At 39.3% G+C, this 22,281-nt stretch overlaps 1 protein-coding gene across 1 annotated transcript in view; it reads left to right on the top strand.

Annotated features, from left to right (window-relative positions):
- slit1b (slit homolog 1b (Drosophila)) overlaps positions 1-20,736 on the top strand; it is a 71,756-nt gene extending 51,020 nt beyond the window's left edge. The window contains exons 24-38 of the mRNA XM_084932184.1: positions 150-221; positions 552-623; positions 5,043-5,206; positions 9,061-9,185; positions 9,487-9,581; positions 9,841-9,980; positions 10,097-10,190; positions 10,436-10,573; positions 10,760-10,988; positions 11,132-11,262; positions 14,511-14,665; positions 14,772-14,983; positions 15,567-15,691; positions 15,843-16,051; positions 17,278-20,736. Coding sequence (XP_084788310.1) covers positions 150-221; positions 552-623; positions 5,043-5,206; positions 9,061-9,185; positions 9,487-9,581; positions 9,841-9,980; positions 10,097-10,190; positions 10,436-10,573; positions 10,760-10,988; positions 11,132-11,262; positions 14,511-14,665; positions 14,772-14,983; positions 15,567-15,691; positions 15,843-16,051; positions 17,278-17,540 — 2,224 coding nt within the window. The 3' untranslated portion in view covers positions 17,541-20,736. The remainder of the gene's footprint in view (positions 1-149; positions 222-551; positions 624-5,042; positions 5,207-9,060; positions 9,186-9,486; positions 9,582-9,840; positions 9,981-10,096; positions 10,191-10,435; positions 10,574-10,759; positions 10,989-11,131; positions 11,263-14,510; positions 14,666-14,771; positions 14,984-15,566; positions 15,692-15,842; positions 16,052-17,277) is intronic.
- The last annotated feature ends 1,545 nt before the right edge of the window (positions 20,737-22,281 follow it).

Here is a 22,281-nt window from a genome sequence, read left to right as displayed (position 1 = left end):
CCAGTTCAAGGTCACAGGGGGCTGGAGCCTCTTCCACTGCAAGAGCAGTCAGACTTTACCAACTGCCGCTGTGTGGGTTGCATTGTGGAGTAAAACACACATCATCTTTGGTTCTGCTGCATTTAATTTGATCTTTTCTTCTCTTCCAGGATCCTCAGTTACAATGAACTGCGCTGTATCCCTCCTCTGGCACTGGGTGGCTTGCGCTCGCTTAGACTGCTGTGAGCACACACACACATGCACACACACACACATGCACACGCGCTCACACACACACACACACACACACACACACGCACATGCACATGCGCACACACACACACACATGCACACGCGCTCACGCACACACACACAGTATCATACTTGCGACATGCCAAACCACATCACTGTCACTTCTTTGCTTTATAATAAGCCATCATCTGTTTTAGGACTTTAAATGTCCCTCTGTTGTTGAGGTGAATGAGAGTTGCTGTCAGAGTCACTGCGGTCACTGAGTTTTCAGTTTAACTATTTATAACCTTTTCTGACCCGTAAGTGTATCTGTCTTCCAGCTCTCTCCATGGCAACGACATCTCTGAGCTGCAGGAGGGTATCTTCAGTGATGTGGTCTCCTTGTCTCACCTGTAAGTCTTTATAAATGCAGTCACACATCACACACAGGCTTACAGTACATACACAATGACAGCACCAACTGGCTGCAACAGTAGGATAGTGGGGTCTGTCCTTACTGACAGAATGAGGTCTGTGTGTATGTGTGTGTGTGTCCATGTGTGTGTTGTGTGAGAGAGAGATGCATGTTCATTTCCCTGCTTTTATGGTTCCACTCAGATAAAGTCCAGTTCCCAGAGAATGAGTGGTTTCAAGTGAAGTGGTTTGCTGCTGGATTTAATTAGCTCAAGAGATCCATTGCTTCCCATAGCTCTATTGATCTGAGGCCTGTGTGTGTGTGTGTGTGTGTGTGTGTGAGAGAGAGAGAGAGAGAGACAGAGAGAGAGAGAGAGAGAGAGTGCATATACAGCATAATCATCTTCATGCAAGTATGACACGTGATGATCTGCAGAGATGGTGTATAGAATGAAGAGAGGCAAAATGGAGATGGCTCGAGAAGGGCAAGATAAAGATAAAGAAGGAGAAGGAAGGAAAGAGAAGGATGATTAAATGTGAGCAAAAAGGATGTAAAATGTGGGGGGGGGGGGTATTTTGACTTCTGAAGCATGGCATCATCTCTGCAATAGGACCTTGCTGACTCCCAGTGTGTAAACAGAACAAATTGGGCTGTAAAGCGATCTCTCGTCACTTATTCCGCTGCAGAAACCGACTTTAGCTTTGCTCTGTGATGATTTCTTAATTTCTTGAGGTAGAGCCTGCATTTGAATCCTTTGTGAATTTGCAGCAGTGCGCTACCTGAAACATAATAGCTAACATTTTGCATTAAAAAAAAAACCCAGTAAGGTCTACAGAAAATTTTGAATTGCACCAATTCAGATTTTTCTCATTTTTCTCATTGTCATGGATAAGGTGGTGGTGATACGGTGTATTACCACTATATCACCATATATGGTGTAATGATAGATGCATAAATTGATTCTACGATGTCACTGAGAGCAGGCAGCTATCGTCTCAAGCACACAGCTCTGGCTGAGCAGAGGTCTCACTCACCTGCTGTTCAAACCCTCTGTTTGCAAGTTATGGCCAATAAGGAGACAGTAGTTGCAGAGGGAGGGTGAGGAGAGCTTTAAATGCTAGTTTCAGACAAAGGATGAACTGTGGGTCTGCACCAAGGCTCCATAAATGATAAATAAATGTTATTCACGATGCTAAATTTTAAGTAATAAACTTTAATTTGGCCTTCGAGAACGCCTCTATTGTCTATTGGTTCTAGTACTTTACTCTACTGATTTGGTACTAGAACAATGCAGTCTTAACAAACAGCATGAAGAACCCCCGTCACCCTAAAGATCCCCATAATGGGGCCAGGCTTTATCTAGTATTCAAGCACAAGTCACAAGTTAGTGAGTTTGAGTGAAGAGGCTTCCTATTTCAAAAACCAAAACCAAAATGGAAGCAGATTTATTTTTCATTTCCATTTCATTGAATTTGGTTGAATTGCAGATTTTTTCTTACATTTTCAACTACATGAGTGCTACAGTTCACTGCTGTAAGGGTGTTTAAATCTCACTATGGGCTGGTAACACATTGTCTTCATTGTTTTTTAAGTGTTTCTGAGCCATAGAGTCCAAGGGATTTCAGGCTCACTGTGGCTTTACAATTGCAAAGCTGCTGCTAAACCTGAAGTCTTTTTTTTTCTGATGAAAATTAAAAAAAAAAAAAAAAAAGCCCAGAGCTTAGGAGGTTAATCGACTGATAAGAATTGACTTTTCTCTCACATGACTTGAAATGCTCTGACCGTATTCTGTGTCATTGTGGGGACATTTTTCCATTGAGTAGTATTTGATCCCACATTTGTCTCCAATTATTTCATCAAGTGGACCGCTCATATATGAATACATTTTTAGAATTTCAGGAGCATGTCAGTATGTGACACTGTCTCTGTGTGAGTACTGAGGTCTGAGAGCTCCACCCTGTGGCTTTGAAAAATATTGCAGCACATTTTATTAAAGGTCAACCCTCCTTCCTCTCTGATATCAGCTCATTCGTCCCTGTTTTCACTCATTTTAATCCCCTCTTTCTACATCTTCTCTTCTGCTATATTCTCCTGATACTTTCATTCCCCACTTCATAATCCTACTTTTTCTAAAGTTATTCATTGAGAGCGCTTGCAGTCACATGAAATAACAATGGCTGTTTTCTTTTCTTCACATGCATACACACAGTCAACAGACAAAAATCTAGGTCTCAGATTTCTATCCCAAGTAAGCTGTCATTATCACAGGAAGTTATCACGCCAGGTTCATTTCCTTTCTGGAATGTCTAAAAGCAAAATCACTCCAGATCTTACTGTGAGCTATGAAATGGCTTTAGCCTTATTTCTAAAATTTAAATCTATACAAAAGCAGGGTTCATGGTTTTATTAAATCAAATCAAATCACTTTTATTGTCACGTCACATTACAGGCACACTGGTACAGCACATGTGAGTGAGATCCTTGTGTGCAAGTGTCACAAGCAACAGTGGTGTGCAAAAATACAAGAAACATAAGAAACAAGCCAGATATAAGAGCAGGAATGTGAGAATTATAAGAATAAACGTATGTACAATTATAAGGATGTATGCACATTAATAATATGTATGCCAAATATATAAATATATATATACGCACACACACACACATATATACATGTGTGTGTGTGTGTGTGTGTGTATATACATCTATGCAAAATATACAGAGGTTAGGAGTTTGAATATTGTGCAAAAAAATGGCACATATGTACAATATGGAGTGCATAGTGTTGAAGTGAGAGTGAATTATTAAAAGGATTTCAAACATATGACATCATTTTTTGAAACCTTAAAAGGTTTATTGTTAGTTCTCATCATTAACAAACAAGTGAAACAGCTGTGTAATGCTGACAAAAAACCAAAACACCTGGTGAAACATGACACAGCTGGTTAGTAACAGATCAGTAAGAAGCGGGAGTATAAAAGCATCCCAGACAGGTAGAGTTACCTCCATTTGAAAAAGTCTTCACCAGTAAAGAGTGCCTGGGTCAATAGTTCAGCAGCGAGTCTCACTGTAAAACTACAAAGAATTTAGAGATTTCATTCCCTACAGATCATAATATCATTAAAAGATTCAGAAAATCCAGAGAAATCCCGCCACACTAGAGACAAGGCGGAAACCAATTTTGAGTGGTCGTGATCTTCAGGCCCTTGGGCAGCCCTGCATTAAAAACAGACACAAGTCTGCAGAATGTGAATCAGTCTGTATTAGTTTACACACACATGGGCAGCCTAACATGGGGAGAGACTGTTACAACAAGCTACGATGGATAAATGTAAATATGAGCAGAAACAACTAGAATGTGAAAGCACTGTCAAATACATTAAGGCAGATCAAATTGTTCTAGCTGTGGAGAGTGTAAATGTCCACAATATTAAGTATTAAGAAAATACGCTTTAAGTAGGGAGAAGAGTCTGGGGAAAAATGTTAATATACTCCTCCCATGGGTTTGCCACAAGTCCATCTGCATGCCTCAGGATCCTGAAGGTGCACAGGTCCTGGAGAAATGGCAGATTGCAGTCTGCCTTTGTCCTTGGCAGTGGCTTCAGAGTACCAGATGGTGATGGAGGAGGTGAGGATGGAGGTGTAGAAGTGTAACATCAGTGTCTTTGGCAGATTGAACTCTGTCAGCTGCCACAGGAAGTGTCGTCTATTGTGTTTTTTCTTTTCTGTTTTTGCAAAGGTATCATTAATGCTAAATGATAAATGTGCAGTTAGGAATAATACAAGCTGTAATCGAAGGTTATAGTCCTGGATCACCTTGGTTATCACATGTGGACATGAGGTTAATGTCAGGGAGGTGCCAAAGTGTATTCTGTATGCATTCCAGCAACATTGCTCCATTAAAACTATGTTAAATAAATAAATAAATACTTTTTTTAAAAAGTATCAGTGCCTGCACTCAAGATCTGTCACCCATTTTGACATTCAGAGCATTAGAAAACAACAAAAAACAAACAAACTGTGGAGCAGCTAAACTCCCACATCCAGCAAGAGTGAGGATAACGTTTCACTTTCATGTAGGAACTGGACTCCTCACCTACCAAGCACTTTAACAGAGGTATCAACAGAAGAGGTGATGCAATGCAGTGGTTAACTGGTTAAATCCAGCATTAGTATAGCGTTCCAACTGTTAGAAAAGGCGTGTAACTCTAAAACCTCATCGTTCTAAACATCACTCTCCTTTTTTCTCTTCAAACCTTACCACTCAATCCAACTTTTGTAGTTTCTTTCTCGCCTCATTTCCTCTTTTCGTGCCTTCAGTGTACTCGCTTCTATTCTCCCATCCTTCCTCCAAAACCTGTTTTCTGTCTCACTATCTCCATCAGTGAGCTGACTCTTCATCTGCTTATTTCTTCAGAGCAATTGGAGCCAACCCGCTGTACTGCGACTGCCGTCTGCTATGGCTGTCAGAGTGGGTGAAGAGCGGCTATAAGGAGCCTGGTATCGCCCGCTGTGCTGGCCCCCGCGGCATGGAGGGCAAGCTGCTGCTCACCACGCCTGCCGACAAGTTCCAGTGTGTAGGTAAGCTGGCAGTGAAAAACATGTGCACCTTACAGCAGCTTTAGTTTTATGTCTTATGAGCATCTCGTAAGACTTTGTAGCTGAATAAAATATTTTACTTGGTTTATAAAATTGCTCTTTCACCAAACTGGCTTAGCATTCAATCTAAAACTGTTCACATGAAACACTAATATAATTTGTTGTCTGTAGGGTGAATTGTAAAGAATACAGAGTTAATTGGCTATTTCCATCATATATGATTTTTGCCATTGAATTTGTATAATGAGCAACGCCCACATACTGTTGCTTCGTAATAGATGATATTTAATGAAAGGTTTTCTTTTCTGTTTGACCTTCAGAGGGTGTTGACTGCTGTTACTCCCACACACTAACAGCTAAAGACACTATAGTGGATCGTGTCTTTGACTGTGAAGTTTAAGTATGCAGAAAATTGCTTTAATAAAAATGTGCTAAATTTTGCTGGCAAGCTGTTTGTTTTAGACTCACAGCCTTCACAAACACCAAATATTCCACAATGAGCAATAATAATTCAAAATTAAATTAGAGTCAAATTAAATTAGTAAAATCACAATTACAGTTTTAATTATTGTAGATTTTTTTTAAAAAAAAGAATAATTATCGTTTTTACTAAATGTAGTAAAAAATAAATGTTTTGTATCCATATATATGCATAACAAAACGCAAAGTTTTATTTAGCTTTAAGTCAAAGTCCAGAAACTCAGAATCACCAAACTAAATCCATTATCAACAGCAACCACAGGAGAAAACAACAGGTATAAATACACACAGAACACACTGGGGGATAACAAGGGGAGTGGAAACAGCTGGGTAACAACAGGTGAAACTAATTAATGATAATGAAACCGGTAAAGTAAAATCAAATGCAAGGCTCAAGGGACATGAGACTGCCAAAATAAAATGGTAAATATAACAAGAGAGACCCTAACAAAGAAACAGGGAGACTACAACTAAAACCATAAGGAATCAAACATATACAATCAGATCAGTTTATAAAGGTATAAAAATGCATACAAATTAAAAAGTTGACAAATAGTTAAGTTAAAAATATCCATAATCAATATCAATTTTATTAACAAATGTTAATAAAAAGTAAAAAAAAAAAAAAAAAAAAAAAGCACATGACATCAAAAAATCATATTCAGATGAAAAAAATATTGACCATTTAACATTCAAAAAAGGAGTAGGAGTAAGCAAATCTATGTTTAGCTCATCATACATACGTTTATCTCCTTTGATTAGACAATCTGATAATTCTATAATAATATATACACTGTAAAATATTCTAAAACAGAGTCTTTATACAGTTCTCTATAATTATTTACCAACACCTATCCAAAAGTATTGCTTTCATATGTCATGTATGTGCTTATCCATATTTAATGTATAGTACAACCATATACATATTACACTCTGTCCCATCCATTGGCCTTTTTATAAGAGTTGTTTGTATAATATTGAAACTTGTTTATATTTGTGCATCTTTTCAAACCTTCCTCCAAAGACTGCTAAACACATGCTCGTCATTGTTGTCAATGTTTGACATTGATGATCCACACATGTTTTAGTGTATTAAGAGTGTATTAGCCTGTAAATCTGAGTGTGTTTTGGCTGTGTTAGCCTGCCAGTCCTTTAAAGAGGACATGCCCTGAACTATAAGACATAACAATGATAAATCACATGTTATTTTAAGAGTATATTATTGTCATAAAACAATTAACCGTACGAGCAAACTGTTTTGGTAGAAGCTGTAACTGGTCCATACTGAAGCTTGGTATTTTTACATAGTGGTCCATGGTGATTGAATCACTTTTGGAGCAAACCTCAAGTGCAGGCTTAATAAGCTTTACCTAGGCACTGATGATTATTTACAATTCTAAATAATCATCAGTGCGTAGGCAAAGGGTCCGAAAAGATTACTGGGTTTTAGAATAGAGTTTGAAAAACAGGGATGTGTCACCGGGTGGCCATAAGGATTTTTACACTGTGGTGTTGTTACTTTTATATAAGTAGAGAATGTAAAACCATCTTCCCGCCTTTATTCAGCTATAATACCATCAGTATTAGGGCAAAGGGGAATACACAAGAGTCTGAAAAAATGTTAAGCCAATTCTCATTGCTTAGTGTACTTGTGATAGAATTGTTTGATTTCCCACGGGGCATCCCTAACCTGTTCACATCAAAAAATCTTGAAGTCGCCCCTGGTGAAATAATCGTCTCACTGAAATTTGACAGCATACGTCATTTTTAAATCCCTTCTATGCCTTCGTTGCCCTTTTAATGTCTATTTAATCTGTTTCTAGAGGTTTTGCCTATCTCTCTTTGCCATTTTATACTCTCTTTGTTTTTAATTTAATCTCCTTTCTTGGAGTATCTAATTTGTTTGCATGTGTCTTGCCTTCACTGTTTGTTGTTTATCTTTTAGAGCAGAAACATACTAATACAAATATTAAAACAAGAATTTGTTAAGAAGGTGCGTTTAATTATCATCAGCTGGTAATATCACTCAGATGGCTTTATTTGTTAATCAACATTTGACTTACAAGTCATTGACTTACAATGACTTGTAAAGCAGTGGATGGAGGTTAGGGATTCAGATTTCTCCTATGTTTTTCTCTAGCCCTTTTCTGCTTATCAAAAAAATACAAAGCAAAACTGCTGACTTAAAGTTGTGAAATAAAAGGCAACAAAGTTACTAAGAGGAACAGCAACTGCTGTAAACAAGAGTGCAAGAGTTAAAGTTTAATTTAAACATGGCACCGGCGAAAAGAAAAGAGGCCCCAACATCATCAAGCCCAGAGGTTTAATCGCACTCTCTTTCTGGTGTGAACATAGTGTGAATTTTCCTTCAGTGGCTTCCTATCAGACTTTGTGTGCATTAACACTTTAAATGATGTATTTCTAAAATACTATTGCACTGTAAAATTTATTGTGGCGGTTCACTCTAATTAATTATTTCTCACACCTTCTGTGAAGCCTTTTGCAAACAGGGTGGAGCTTCTCTTGTCATTGCACAGGAACCATTTTTCATTTCACTTCTTACGAGTCTTGCACATAGTAGGAAATGTCACTTCCGTAAAGAGTGCAAACAAGCAACCGTTTAATAATTTGTCACTTGTCATGCTGGCACACAACAGTAGGAGTATCCAAAATAATAAAGTAGATATAGCTTTTTTTTTTGTATTATATTAATAAACAGTGGTTATTAATGCGTCTGTCACAGCTGTTAGTGGATCTATTTTGAACCCAATTAGTCACTGTGTCACAGCCTCATAATCCCAACAGGGTTCACATAACACAAAGCTGTTCTGCACCTCAAGTTTTTCTGAACTTTTGCAGCGTTGCAGAACGATCACGTAGTCAGTCCAACCCAACCCTGTATCTCACATATGTATAAATCAGATGCAGATACTCTGGCCTGTGTGCTCAAACCAGAGTCATGTCAACCAACACACCAGAATACAAATGTTCCTCAGGCTTTTGCCAAAGCAGAGCAGTTTAAATAAAACAAAAAACAAAAAAAACAGACACAACATAATATATGTTTTTCTTTAAAAAGAAATACATGTGTTTCATTCTGATTGATTCATCTAACAGCAAAATAATTCATTATAAATAAATGTATCTGTTTACTGTGCACTGGACTGTGCACCAGAAAGAATTATATCTGGAAATTAAAGAAAAATAAAACCATAAATGTTTTGTTTCTAAATTTAGGATTGGTCATTGCGTCTTGCCTGTGATTGATACATTTGTGTATTTGTCATGTGTGCCTCACATGTGTGTTAAAATGACTTGTATAGATTTTACAGCTGTGTATGTTTGTGTAAAATCAGGTCCGGTGGAGTCATCTGTTCAGGCCAAATGTAGTCCGTGTGTGTCTTCCCCCTGCCAGAACCAGGGCATCTGCAAAGTCCACCACACACAACAGTACACCTGTGTCTGCAAGTCTGGCTTCACGGTATGCAACTATGTGTGTGTGTGTTGCTTGTTGCAGTTTGAGTTTGAGGTTGTATTGTTTTCTTAAGCTTTATCATCAAAATATGAGCTCTGGCAGTCCCACAGTAATATATTTACAGAGCTAGATCTGATGTTTAAAGCCACTGATCCAATATTTTATGTGTTCGTGTGTAGTCTGTGATTGTTTTGAGATCACATCTGTCTCTGACAATCCCATCCGGTTACTCAGCTTGGCCTGATCTGTTTGTCTATGTTTATCAAAAATATGCTGTCAATTCAGTTTGCATGCATGTGGTGTTTAGGGCAAACACTGTGAGACTCCAGTCGATGCCTGCGTCAGCAATCCCTGCACCAACGGAGGAACCTGCCTGAGTGATGAGCAGACTAGAGGATTCAGGTAACAAAAATTTGGTGAAAGTAGCAGAAAAAACCTCTTTACCAACCCCACCAACAGATTTGGTCTAGTGGATGGATGTGGCATCATGTTGCAGAATGAAGCCCACCTGCTAAGATTCAAACATTAGTATGCTAAAATATATACCATGCTAATAAACGTTTGATATTAGCGTGTTAATACATTTAGCACATGGAAATATTTGAATTTGTCTAAATGTTTCGTCTTCATAGTCAAGTTTCTTCTTTTGTTCTTTTTTAAGCTGTGCATGTGCTTTTGGTTTCCATGGCACTTTTTGCGAGGTGAACGTGGACGATTGTGAGGACCATGGTTGTGAGAGTGGCGCCACCTGTGTGGACGGAGTTGGCAACTACACCTGCTTGTGCCCTCCAAACTACACGGGTACAAAAGCAGCATCTGAATATTTATTACATTTTACAAACTGTTCACCTAGAAAAATGCTGCATAGCTGATCCATCACAGTAACATATCGAGGATTCCTGTAACACTTGTTTTAGGTCTGCTGTGTGAAGAAGAGGAAGGCGTTTGCTCTCCAGGTAGAAACCCCTGTCAGCATCAATCCACCTGCGTCAGCACTCCAAATGGCCCCAGGTGAAAATGCACACACACACACACACACACACACACACACACACACACACACACACACACACACACACACACACAATTACTTCAGACTTGGCTAAGTTTGGGATCCCAGATGAGAGAGAAATTACGGACACATGCAGATAAACATATACAAAGTGAATTTTTTCTAATGTTTCAATTGACTTCCCCAAATCCTACACCATTTGTTAATTAGTATTTATGCATATTTGTGTGTGTTTGTGTTCTAGGTGTGTATGCATCCCAGGGTGGGTGGGGCCAGACTGCGGTATTGATTATAATGAGTGTGTGGATCATCGATGTCAGAATGGAGCCCAGTGTGTTGACCATCTGGACGGCTACAGTTGTGTTTGTCCGCAGGGATACAGGTGCTGGCAACCTTAAAAAACTATGAACTGTGCAGATACAAATCTAAGAAACTGGGTACTGTGAGTTTCCTTTATCATCATAAGACCATAGTGCTGGTTTGATTATCATGGTAGGAAGTGGGATCATTGTATTTCTTTGTATGTCATGTCTGATATCCTTTATTATGACCTCTTTTTCCTCCTCAGTGGTGAGTTTTGTGAGGTGGCCCTTCCTGCCCCGCTGCCTTGCCAGCTTGCTCAGTGTCAGAACGGTGCCCTCTGTGAGGAAAAGCTGGGGACTGCAGTGTGTCAGTGCCTGCCAGGCTTTGAGGGTCAGAACTGTGAGAAGTTGGTCAGCGTCAACTTTGTTGACAGGGATTCTTATGTTCAGCTCCAAGATGTCAAAAACTGGCCTCAAACGAACATCACGCTACAGGTGAGAACATGCTCACAAGTCCACACCTAGCGAGAGCACGTGTTAGGCGACAGACACGGAAGAGTGTCAGAAATCAATTTCAGCAGCAGCAAGTTCAGGCACACACACACACAGACCTTTATTGGTGCGTGTCTATGCGTTAGGTGTCAACAGCAGAGGAAAATGGTATCTTGCTCTATAACGGGGACAATGAGCCAATCGCTGTGGAGCTCCATCAGGGTCATGTCAGGGTCACATATGACCCAGGGAACCAACCTGCCACTGCTATCTACAGGTAAACACACACACACACACACACACAGTGGTCAGAAGGACCACCCGTCACCCATGGCTGATGGGTGGTCCTTCTGATTCTCATGAATATGCTTAAATAGACATATTTGGGAAACATTTAAGGGTAATAAATATATTCTAATATATTCTAAGCACAGTATCAGTAGTATATCCGTAGTAATCAGGGGGTATAACTTGAAATTAGATTAAATGTCTGTATAACTGGCATACTGAAAGACAGTTTCACAGTACTCTAAAGCTGCAGTATGCAGCATCCCTCATTTAGTGCTCAGTAGCAGTTCTGGATCTTAAGCAATGCCATTTTTGTTTTTTTAACTTGGCTGTCTGTCATTTCTATGGGTGCACGGACAATAGAGTAACCAGTGTTTGCATTTACCATTGCTGAACTTTGCTACAGCATATAAATCATCCAATGAACAACCTGAATAATGATCTTTTCAATGCTACTTGATTTCAGCTTGTTGGACAGACTGTGCCTGCAGGCCTTGGTGTTGCCTGACGCAGCTGGCTAGGGGGTGGGCATGGGGAAAAGAGGTGCTTTACTGGCAGGCTTTCATCTCCATCCTGTTCTTCAACAGTGGCCTGCCAAAACCTTCAGCTGGTCTTTTGTTTGTTGTCGCAGTTTAATTCACTGACTCCTTCAGCATGAGTGAGAAGTGGTCAGAATCATAGACTGTCTATAGAAAAGTAAGTTTACTAAGCACAGCTACTTCCTCTCAAATTGGACTAAGTGAAGACTGGAATTTACAGTGACTCACTGCCACATCTTGAGGTATAAAGTGATATTAGGTGACTGCACAGGCTGGTGCACGCTGGTTAACTTGGCAACGCATTACTTAAAGGTTTTTCATATCATGACTATGAATTCTCCACACTGTGTTGAACAGTTTGATTCAGTGTTCTAAAGCATCCATCTATTTTATCTAAATCCCCCTTTTGTATTACAGTCTCTCATTTGTAGCTGAACCACAGAAACACTTTCAAATGAATAATAAAGAGAGAATTTTATACTACAAATAATGTTTCCTTGAAGACATCCAGTTGATCCACCAGGCTAAAAGCTGCGTTTTATTAAATCTGGTGACACAGAGAGACCAACAATGAGGCAGTGCAAATCTGAAATAAATACCCTGTTTCTATGGTGTATTTTGACAAAGAAGACATTATCAGGCTGATTTTCTGGGAATGTGCAAGCTTGGGTTCATGCTGTGGTGAAGGTACACTATAACCTACACTAAGGATATAACACTTTACTGAAAACCAAGCATTCAATCAAGCACACCTAAGAATAACCATGGTATAGTTATGAAAAATATAAATGACTCCCTCTTGGTAAGAAGGAGTCGTTCATATTTCATATTGCATCCCCAGTAAGAATGCTTAAACTTTATTCACTAGTTTACTAATCTCATATGTTAGCAGGAAGAATGGAACCAGACATTTGTTAAATTTAAAGGTCAAAAAATGTGGGTTTCAGTTGTTTTAATGCAGTAAAATAAACAATCAAATGCTCCATTTCTCCTAAAGACAGGAAGTAAATGTGCACTACATTTAGAGTAAGCATTGAAGTTGTACCGTGTGAGGGTCATGATTTTGACCAGCTCAACATGTTTAACATTATACTCAACCCTCTGATTCACTCCAACTGCTGCATGTTGATTAGTGTGTTCTGATCATCAGAAGTTCAAAAAGCTGAGAGTTTGTTGAGCTGAATAATCCACTGGACTCCTGTTAGGCCCTCATCAGCCTCTCAGCTCACTGTAGCTCAGCAACCACGCTCAGCGCTCGTTAGGTCTGTGTCGTTGCTCAGAGACAGTCCTGCTTTATTTGGGAATGTGGACACATGACATCAGCGCTGTGGGTTTTCTGATTTAATCACAGATTCAGCCAGAGGACACTTTATAGTTGAGAGTCCACTTGATCAGGTATCAAGTGCTTAAATGTTTGCATGGTTCAGTGTTAAGAAGGAGGAGGCACGGCCAGCTGGCAGCCTCCCGCACACACGTGCTTTGGGGATATCTGTGTGATGTGCAGCTGCAGACGAGAGGGCTTTGGGACCAAGATGTAAAAAAAAGAAATGAACAGATAAAGACTTGAGAAGAAAAGAGCGATGAGAAAACCGGAAAAAAATGTAACAAGTGACTAAAATTAGAGATAAAGAAAATGATATAGGGATAGTGTTAGTGTCTAACACTGGGTCGTGTGACTCAGTGTTTGAGTTTCATTGTATTTTGTTTTCTATTCGTGTTCTGGTTTGAGTTAAGTTTACCTTATTAATCCACGCCTTTGTTAGCAGTCGGCTGGATTACTGTAATGCACTTTATATAGGGATCAGTGCTTCATACATTACTCATCTACAGAGGGTGCAAAATGCTGCAGCTCGTCTTTTAACTGGCACTGGAAAGTTTGCGCACATCTCCCCTATTTTAGCTTCACTTCACTGGCTGCCCATTTCTTTAAGGATTCATTTTAAAATTCTTTTATTTGCTTTTAAAGCCCTCCATGGCCTAGCCCCATCTTATCTTTCTGAGCTGCTACAGATTTATACACCCACCCGCTCTCTCAGGTCAGCTGATCGGCTGTTCCTGAATGTACCCAGGACTGAGTGGAAACTTAGAGGAGATCGTGCTTTTGCTGTAGCAGCTCCAAAACTGTGGAATGATCTGCCTTTAGAGATAAGACAGGCCTCTTCTCTGCCTGCATGATAGCAACCTTTCATGGCCATTATAAACTGACTGGCATGTTAGTCATCATCAATGTACAGGGAATATGCCCAGAGTTGTTGTTGACATTTTTTTAGTTGCGCTAGTAATCATCTCTGAGTTTAAAGCTCTTAACAGTCACCAGGTCACCAGGTGGATTTTGGATTTGGTTAATATGCACAAATTATTACACAACTCTTTTCCTCTTTTTGAACATCCAAATGGAAAAGTCTTGAAGTTACTCGCCCAGTGAATGCAGGGACAGGCCCCACTTCCACGAGGCAAATGTTTAGTTTAGGGCACTGTACATTAGTTCACCAGCTTCCTGCATTAAAGGTTAGACTGATCATTAGTATCTAAAAGAGAAAGAAAGACAAGTTGTTATTCATTTGAATAATACCAGCAAAAATCAAAGTGGAAACAGTCACTGACAAAAAGACGTAGCTGCTCCACTGTCCTTCCGCTCAGTTACATTTTTACATAGTGCCTAAAACATAATGCAATGTTGTTGCCTCCTCCATAATAGCACAGAGACTGTCAACGATGGGCATTTCCACACGCTAGAGCTGGTGACCTTTAATCGGATGGTGAACCTGTCAGTGGATGGAGGAGAGCCAACAACACTGGACAGTCAGGGAGGAAGTCGTCCAGCAACAGGGGAGGCCCGTCTGTATGTGGGAGGTAGGACCAGGGCTTCACACCTCAGTTCAGACATGAACCTTTGTATTCATGCTCCACAGTTTTGTGGAATATTCTGACATAACCAATTGATTTTCTGTCTGTCCAGGTATGCCTGAGGAAGTGATGCCAGCCTCTCTGGGTCTCTCTTCTCAGACCCTCAACACATCAAGCTTCCACGGCTGCATCAGGAACCTTTATATCAACCATGAGCTGCAGGACTTCACTCGCAGCCACATGAAGCTGGGGGTGGTGCCGGGCTGCAAAGCCTGTCGCAAACTCTACTGCCTGCACGGCATCTGCCAACCCAACGGTCCACAGGTAGCAACACACTGTCAGCAGTGAAACCTCTTGCAAACATAATAATGGCATAGATGTTAAATTAAAGCATATTTTTTACATAAATTAGGAGACAAACATGTAATTTATAAAGAATGTTGTCAAAGTGTCACAGTGTGATTATGATTTAATTTAGCTCTAGTTTCCAGATCACTTTTAAATTTCCTGTTTTCCTGAATGAATGAATGCTAGCTCAGTGCTTCTGGGTGTATTCAAGCTATTACTGAGCTAATATAAATTAGGTTATACACACAGTTTTTTATTTGTCCTGTCTTCCTCCCATTATCCCCAACGAGTTGCTGCAGATGGCTGCCCCTCCCTGAACTGTGAAGGGAGGTTTTCCTTCCCACGGTTGCCAAGTCCTTGTTTGTAGGAGGTTGTTTAATCATTGGAGTTTTCTCTGTGTTATTGTAAGGTCTCTACCTTACAATATAAAAGGCCTTGAGGCAACTGTGGTTCTGATGTGATTCTGTATGAATAAAATTGTATCGAACTGAACATAGTATATTAAAGAACTGGAGTTTCGTAGAAAACGAGTAAAGCACAGATGTCTTCTTTCTCACAGGGCCCTCAGTGCCACTGCCAGCAAGGTTGGACAGGACAACACTGTGACCAGCCAGTAACAGGAGGTCTTACTAGAGTGGATGTTGTCACTCTAGCAGCTGGTGCCAACCCCTGTGAAGGCAGCAAGTGAGCAGCACTTATCGTGGCATGTTACGTGCTTAGTACAGGACGTGTGCTTCCAAATGTCTTCACTCATTACTCAAAATGGTTTTTGTAACATTTATAAAATCCTTTTTTAATACTGATTCTTTGCCTCATCTGCTTCTTTTAATTCCAGGTGTGTGAAGGGTGTGTGCGTGGTGCTGGATGCAGAAACATACCGCTGCGACTGCGAGGAGGGATATTACGGTGCACTGTGTAACCTCCAGAAGGAGCCCACGGGCTCATGCCGGGGTCTGAAGTGTCTGCATGGCCAGTGTCAGACAACAGAGGATGGAGAAAGGTGCATCTGTGAGCAGGGGTACACTGGAGAGAGCTGCGATATAGGTGAGTCAGGATGAGCAGTCGGTATTTGAAATTGTTACAGGGTGCTGAGAGGTTTATGTATTTATGAAAATAATGCCAGCCTTTAGAACATGTATCATGATTTCATGGGTATTAAATCATACTCTACTTGATATTTTAAAAGTTAAGTTTTTACTTATCATTATATATATTTCATGTGACAGCCATAGTCTCAAAGTGCTTCTAAAATAAAAAGGCCAGAATAGCTCACCGGGCTGAGCATGCGACCATATGCTGAAGTATCCCAGGTTTTTGCTGCATGTTGTTTCCCCTGCTCTCTCACTTTGCTCGCCTGTCTGCTCAGCTGCTCTGTTACAAATAAATAGTTAAAAAGATTTTAGATGTCACAACACAAATTAGAAAGTCTTACCGTAATAAAGGATTCAAATGAGAATTAAAGACAATTATACTGATTCACAAATAAAATTTCACAGCTTCAAAATTAAACGTCTCAAAAATCTGCAAGATATTTATAGAACACATTTGTTATAGAGCTTATTTTAAGAAAGAACCACAGAGTCTGTGGTCATTAGAAACTGGACCTGACAAGAGAGTTGGGTGAGAAAAAACTGAGGGATGCTGCACGCTTACAGGTGGCAACTTGTCCTTTGCAGGGTGGACCCAGTTCAAAGCACAACCTATTTCTCTACCACTGTTTCTCTTGACTCATTCTGTGAATCATAATTTACTAAATGAATAACATAGTGTAATCGCTCACACGTCAAACTACCATAAACTGTGTTTATGGTCTCAGATGGTAGTTTCTGTGCAGTCAGACTTTTTTTAATCAAAGACAGATGAGTTAAACACTATGAAACACTAAAAACATCATTTTTATTGAAGCGCTTGGCTTCACTACTATGCATTTTTGAAATTCAGTCTATTATTCCGCAAAAAATCTGAATGCAAAATGCATCTTATTATCAATAATCCAGGGTATCAAAAAGCTGAATAATTTTTATATGGCAGAGAATATTATACTATAAGCAAAGCTGATTTTTTTTATGATTTAAATGATTTCTGTTAATAGTTAGTTTGGCCACTTTTCAGTTTTTTGCATTTTTAATTTTTTATTTGTGTCTCACACTTTAAGAAAAAGTTAAAATTTAAAAGTTTGATCACGCAAAAGGTCAAATATTTTTCATCTTTACCTTATGGAAACACAGTTGGACCCTCTTTTATCCATCTGCCTGTGCTACCTCCCACAGAGTCCCCATGTCGAGGCGAGCCAGTCAGGGATTACCACCGGCTGCAGCGTGGCACCATCCTCTGCCAGACGTCAAAACCTTTTTCCTGGGTTGAATGTCAAGGTCGCTGCCAAACGACAGCGAAGCCGGACATCAGTGCCGCCTCCTGCTGCGCTCCTCTGAGGGTGCGACGCCGGCGGCTCACCTTCGAATGCGACGACGGCACCTCGTTTACGCAGGACGTGGAGAAGCCTGTGGAATGTGGCTGCAAGGAGTGTGTGTAGTACCAGTGGTGCACACACGCACACATCCAGACACATAGTTTCAATCACAGCAGACACACACCAAGCTAAACAGGTACACACACTGTAGGATTTGTCTCACTGAAAAACAGACATTTTTTGGTGTTTTGTGCTCAGACGCAGTTTTGTAACATAAGACACTTCTTCCCTTTCGAGACATGAAATCAACGAGTCGACCTCATCATCATCAACTTCCTTTTCTTCACCTGCTGTAGGAGAACCTTCTCTAACTACCAAACTCCAGCTCATTAGTCATACTTGTGTGGTGAGAAGCCTCTGTATGCCTTCTCTTTGTTCCCCCAAAAATCGCAACAGCAAACAGTGATTTGTTGGAGGAAGTAAAGGCGCTAATTATTTCAGGACTCATTTACAATAAAGAAGCTTTGACATTCAAAATTGATGAGAGAATTACTCCATTTTTTCAGCAATGCAAAACATCTATCAAACCAGATTTAATTATCTTACAATATCACGTTCAACAGTGTTGTTACAGAACTTTATACGATGATCTGCTACTGAAATTCTCAACCTGCCATCAAGCATAAACTCAGAAAAATGCTCAGTTACTTCTTCACTAAAGCTCAGTCTTCTGTCATATCAATCTGTTTCCTTTCAAAGTAGTCTCAATTTAGGAAAATAAGCACAAATTTGACCTTTTTATGGTCAAGTGCAGTTATTTAATTTATATGTAAGAGCTGTGCAAATTTCCACTTCAGTCTGGCATCTAAATTTATAAAACTATCAAACTTCAATGATCTGAATAATATCACCTATAACAATTGATTGACAGGATCACTAGACACTTTATAGTAAAAGCTTTTTTAAAAAAATACTAAATAACACTAATGCTAATAAAACAGACTTTTATTTGTGCTTTGGATATATAACTCTATAGTGCTTCTCTTTCTGTTATAATAAACCAATCATATATTGGTCTTCAGATTTATCTTGTCAAGGAAATTTTTTGAAATACTGCACAATACTAACATTCTCATTTCACAAAATTACATTTCACAAAAAATTAAGATTAATCACAACACATTTCTATGTTGAATTCAAGAACAAAAAACAAACACACTATATATATATAAATATATATATATATATATATATATATATATATATATATTTATATTTATATAGTGTGTTCACACGCACAAACACGCCAAAAAGTAACAAACATTTCTGTTGATACACATGTCCCGTTGGTAATGCAGATGGCAAAGATGGCAGCAAACTCATTGTTGTTTAAAGTGGTAAATAAAATAATCCGAAGTTCCCACCTACTGTTTGAAAGCAGTCCTGTAAGAAACTGTCGTCTTCAATCTTAAATCCACAATGATGTCGAAGGTCATCTTGTTCCATTTCTTGACATGAATACAGACTAGAGGTTAAAGGTGACAGAGGCATTAGTTAGTGTGTGATGTACTCACTTTGCTGCTTACCAGACTCACATTTTCACAGTTTAGACCAGCAGTATGCGTGTGTGTGTGTGTTCTTGTTCTTCTCATTTGTGAGGACCTCTTGAAATCTCTTTAAAGTGAGGACATTTTTTAGGGTTAGGCAGGGTTGAGGTTAGAGCTGGGGATTAAATCTCAGAGTTGTGAAACTCTGCATTAAAGAATACTTTGCTCTTAAATTTATGCTTAATTTGAGCAAACTTCCTATTCCTAGGCTATTAATTTACAAAATACATGAAAATCCTTTGAAATTTTTGATAATTTGTTTCCATCACATAATCCATGACAGTGAAATTTGAAAGTAATTGTTGATTATTTTTCTGCTAAAGCAGTTAGACCAGTCTAAGGCTAAGATGCATTGCACCTGCTACTATAATAATTATTTTTAATAATAATAATAATGATGAATTATCATTTGCCTAAATTTCTCAGCTTAGTAAGGCTTTCAGAATTCACCACAGCCCAAAGTGTTGCTTTCTAATGTCATAATAGCTCGACAAAGAAACATATCAATTCCTCAACAAAATATTTCCAATTTTTGCTGAAATTTCCTCTACTTTTCCTTGCAGCAATAACGTAATTTTTAGATTTGATCTTCACTGTAACAAATTGGACAATTAAAACCAAATTCTTTAGCAACATGTTGTACTGAACAAAAAAAGGAAATGAATACTTGGTTGGTTGTGTATAATTTTTAATACATGGACAGAAACATTAGCAATTACATTTGTTTTCAGAAATTGTCTTTGTTTAGGTGGAATACTCCTATACTGGCAAAAGTATTTAAAAATTTAAAATGATACCCAGCCAGCTGGAACAGCCTGGTGTCATGGAATACCATGATAATTTAATGTGTTATCACTATGCATTTTTTGCTTTTCGCACATCAGTTCACACCATGATTGACAACCACACCCTGACCTTAACCCTGGCGCTTCCTCGTGTCATTTAGTGAAGCAAAATGACACCCGAAAAGTTAAATACGTGACATGTGGAATCTGTCCTGATATCATGTTGACTGGAAACGTTTGGCGTGTGGAGAGTTAAGGTTAAGGGCTTACAGAAGGTGTTATTCTGTGAAGGAGGATCCTTACATGTGTAGAAGTACAAAAACCTGTGTGTGTGTGTGTTTGTCATTGGAAGATGCTTCCAACAAGAAGAAGTCGTCCTGTTGTAATGAACGTCATTATCCAGCGATGCAGCCTGCTTTTTGGAATCAAACACTCCCTCTCCAATTTGTCCCGAACCAGTGAACGTACCATAGGAATGCCACACAGACAATGTAGCTTTTATATATGATGTCATGTTATTTATATGGATGTGAAACTAAAACTTATATTAGTTTTAACATGGTTTGAATTTTAGCCTTTGATTCAAAATGTTCATAAAGGTCCAGAATTGAACTAATGTAGCTTTTATTGTTATCATTATTGTTATAACTGTAGCACATCTACATACAGTAACAACCTAACAGATTGTAATATATATTATAATAATCTTATAATGCATTCGTTTTTGTCATAGTATTTTTATATGTTGGAGAGGATGTTGTGTCTGTATCATTTGTAGCCTGTAGAAAAATGTTTGCATTTAAGAAAACCAACCTCACGTGATTCATGGGAATTTTGATGTTATGGTTTCTGTTGTCTCGCCTAAACAGAGACAACGAGTAATGCGTCTCTTTCCTATTTATTTAAATAAAGAGTTGTTTCTCCTTCCTTCTTTTCCATTCTCGTTAAACTTGACACTGGCTATCACATTTCTTTTTCTTCTTCTTGTTTTGACCTTTGACCTCACTGTGCCATGGCTATCCTCCATTCAGACTGAGTGGATGGTTGATGGCTGCTCATGGAGACAGGGGAAGAGAGGATGAGAGAGTGGTGGAAAGACTGAGAGCGAAAGGGGTTGGAAAAGAAGAAGAAAGGTAGCTGGAATGACGAGGGAGGATGGGTGGCTGCTTTTGAGGAATGACGGATAGACGCAGAAGAGGGATATCCCTTTGGGTGGGAGTTGGGGGAGGAGTTAGCATTCGGAGACCAAAGCCGTTTAATGAAACTGTGATTTATGCATCCCTTCGTAGCCATAAAACATAATATATACCCCCATCGGCTTTGACAGAGCCTCTCCTCCCCCAGCGCACACATGCAGAAATACACACACTCTGAAACCTGCTGCATATCTCCGTTGCCCCTACCTCCACCTCTGCAAACCATCCAGCTGCCCCCCTCTTCTCAACCTTTCGTCACTGCCATTTTTAACCCTTCCCCCTCTCCTCTTCTCTCCACTGACTCCTCTATTCTCCTCTGGCTCTTTGGGTCTTTATAGGAGGATTGAGTCACTGCAGCAGCACCTTCCCAACCCCCCAATTCCAATAAAGCCTCCACATCTTCTCACACCACCAATCTGCTGCACACAAAGAGCCAAAAATGACACGTGCGGTGCAACGAACAGACGGTAGGATGATTGTCAGATACAGCTGATCGCATCAAGAAGAACTGAGGTGGTGTTGCATTAGCAAAACTACACCGTGTATGAGGATCTTTGTGCAAAGTAATGCACAGCGCCTGCATCTTTTCCCAGAGAGAGGAATTCATGTTGGTAAAACACAAAGGAAAAATGAAAATTAATTAAATCTCTCAAGGAAATTAAATCAAGGAAGCAGTTTGCACAAACAAAGAAGGCGGTAGTGCTGGTCCTCTGGAAAACAGGCACACTGCACATTGCATATTTTAAAGAACGAGTGAATAAATTCTTCCATAGCCAGCTTTTCAAGAAAGCAAAAGCAAGGTACCCAAAGTGTTTTACTAAAAACCTTAAATTGTCCTTATTAACATTTGATTCATGCTGTCTTAATATAAACCTCAATTTTACCTTTAAGCTGAAATTTCTTTAGTGCATCTCTATGCATGCAGAAATTAAACAAATTAATATAGTCAAAAAGTGAAGGGCTGTGAAATGAGAGTAAACACAGCCCTGGTGTGAGGGTTTCAATAATGAATTAAGACTGAACACATAGATTGAAATATTGATCAGCTCTGTAGGCGGTGGTCCAGTTTGTGCCATTCAGGGCTGTGTTCTCAGATACACAGTATCAGGTTACTTCTCAAAGAATAGCTGACATTTGGCATTGGCATAACTTATTTAAATCCTGTCTGTTGCTTCTTGGCTGCAAATTTTTTATTATGCGAATGTGTGATCGCAAAATTATTGCTTTTATGTTGAGTGTGAAAGTTCATTTCTGTTCTTTCCTGTTCACAGTACTT

This window comes from Perissodus microlepis, chromosome 6 (assembly GCF_051167445.1).
Source record: "Perissodus microlepis isolate ML-2025 ecotype Zambia chromosome 6, ASM5116744v1, whole genome shotgun sequence".
Taxonomy (NCBI): Eukaryota; Metazoa; Chordata; class Actinopteri; order Cichliformes; family Cichlidae; genus Perissodus; species Perissodus microlepis.
The sequence above is the reverse complement of the archived record's forward strand: the minus strand, read 5'-3'. Positions and strand labels throughout refer to the sequence as shown.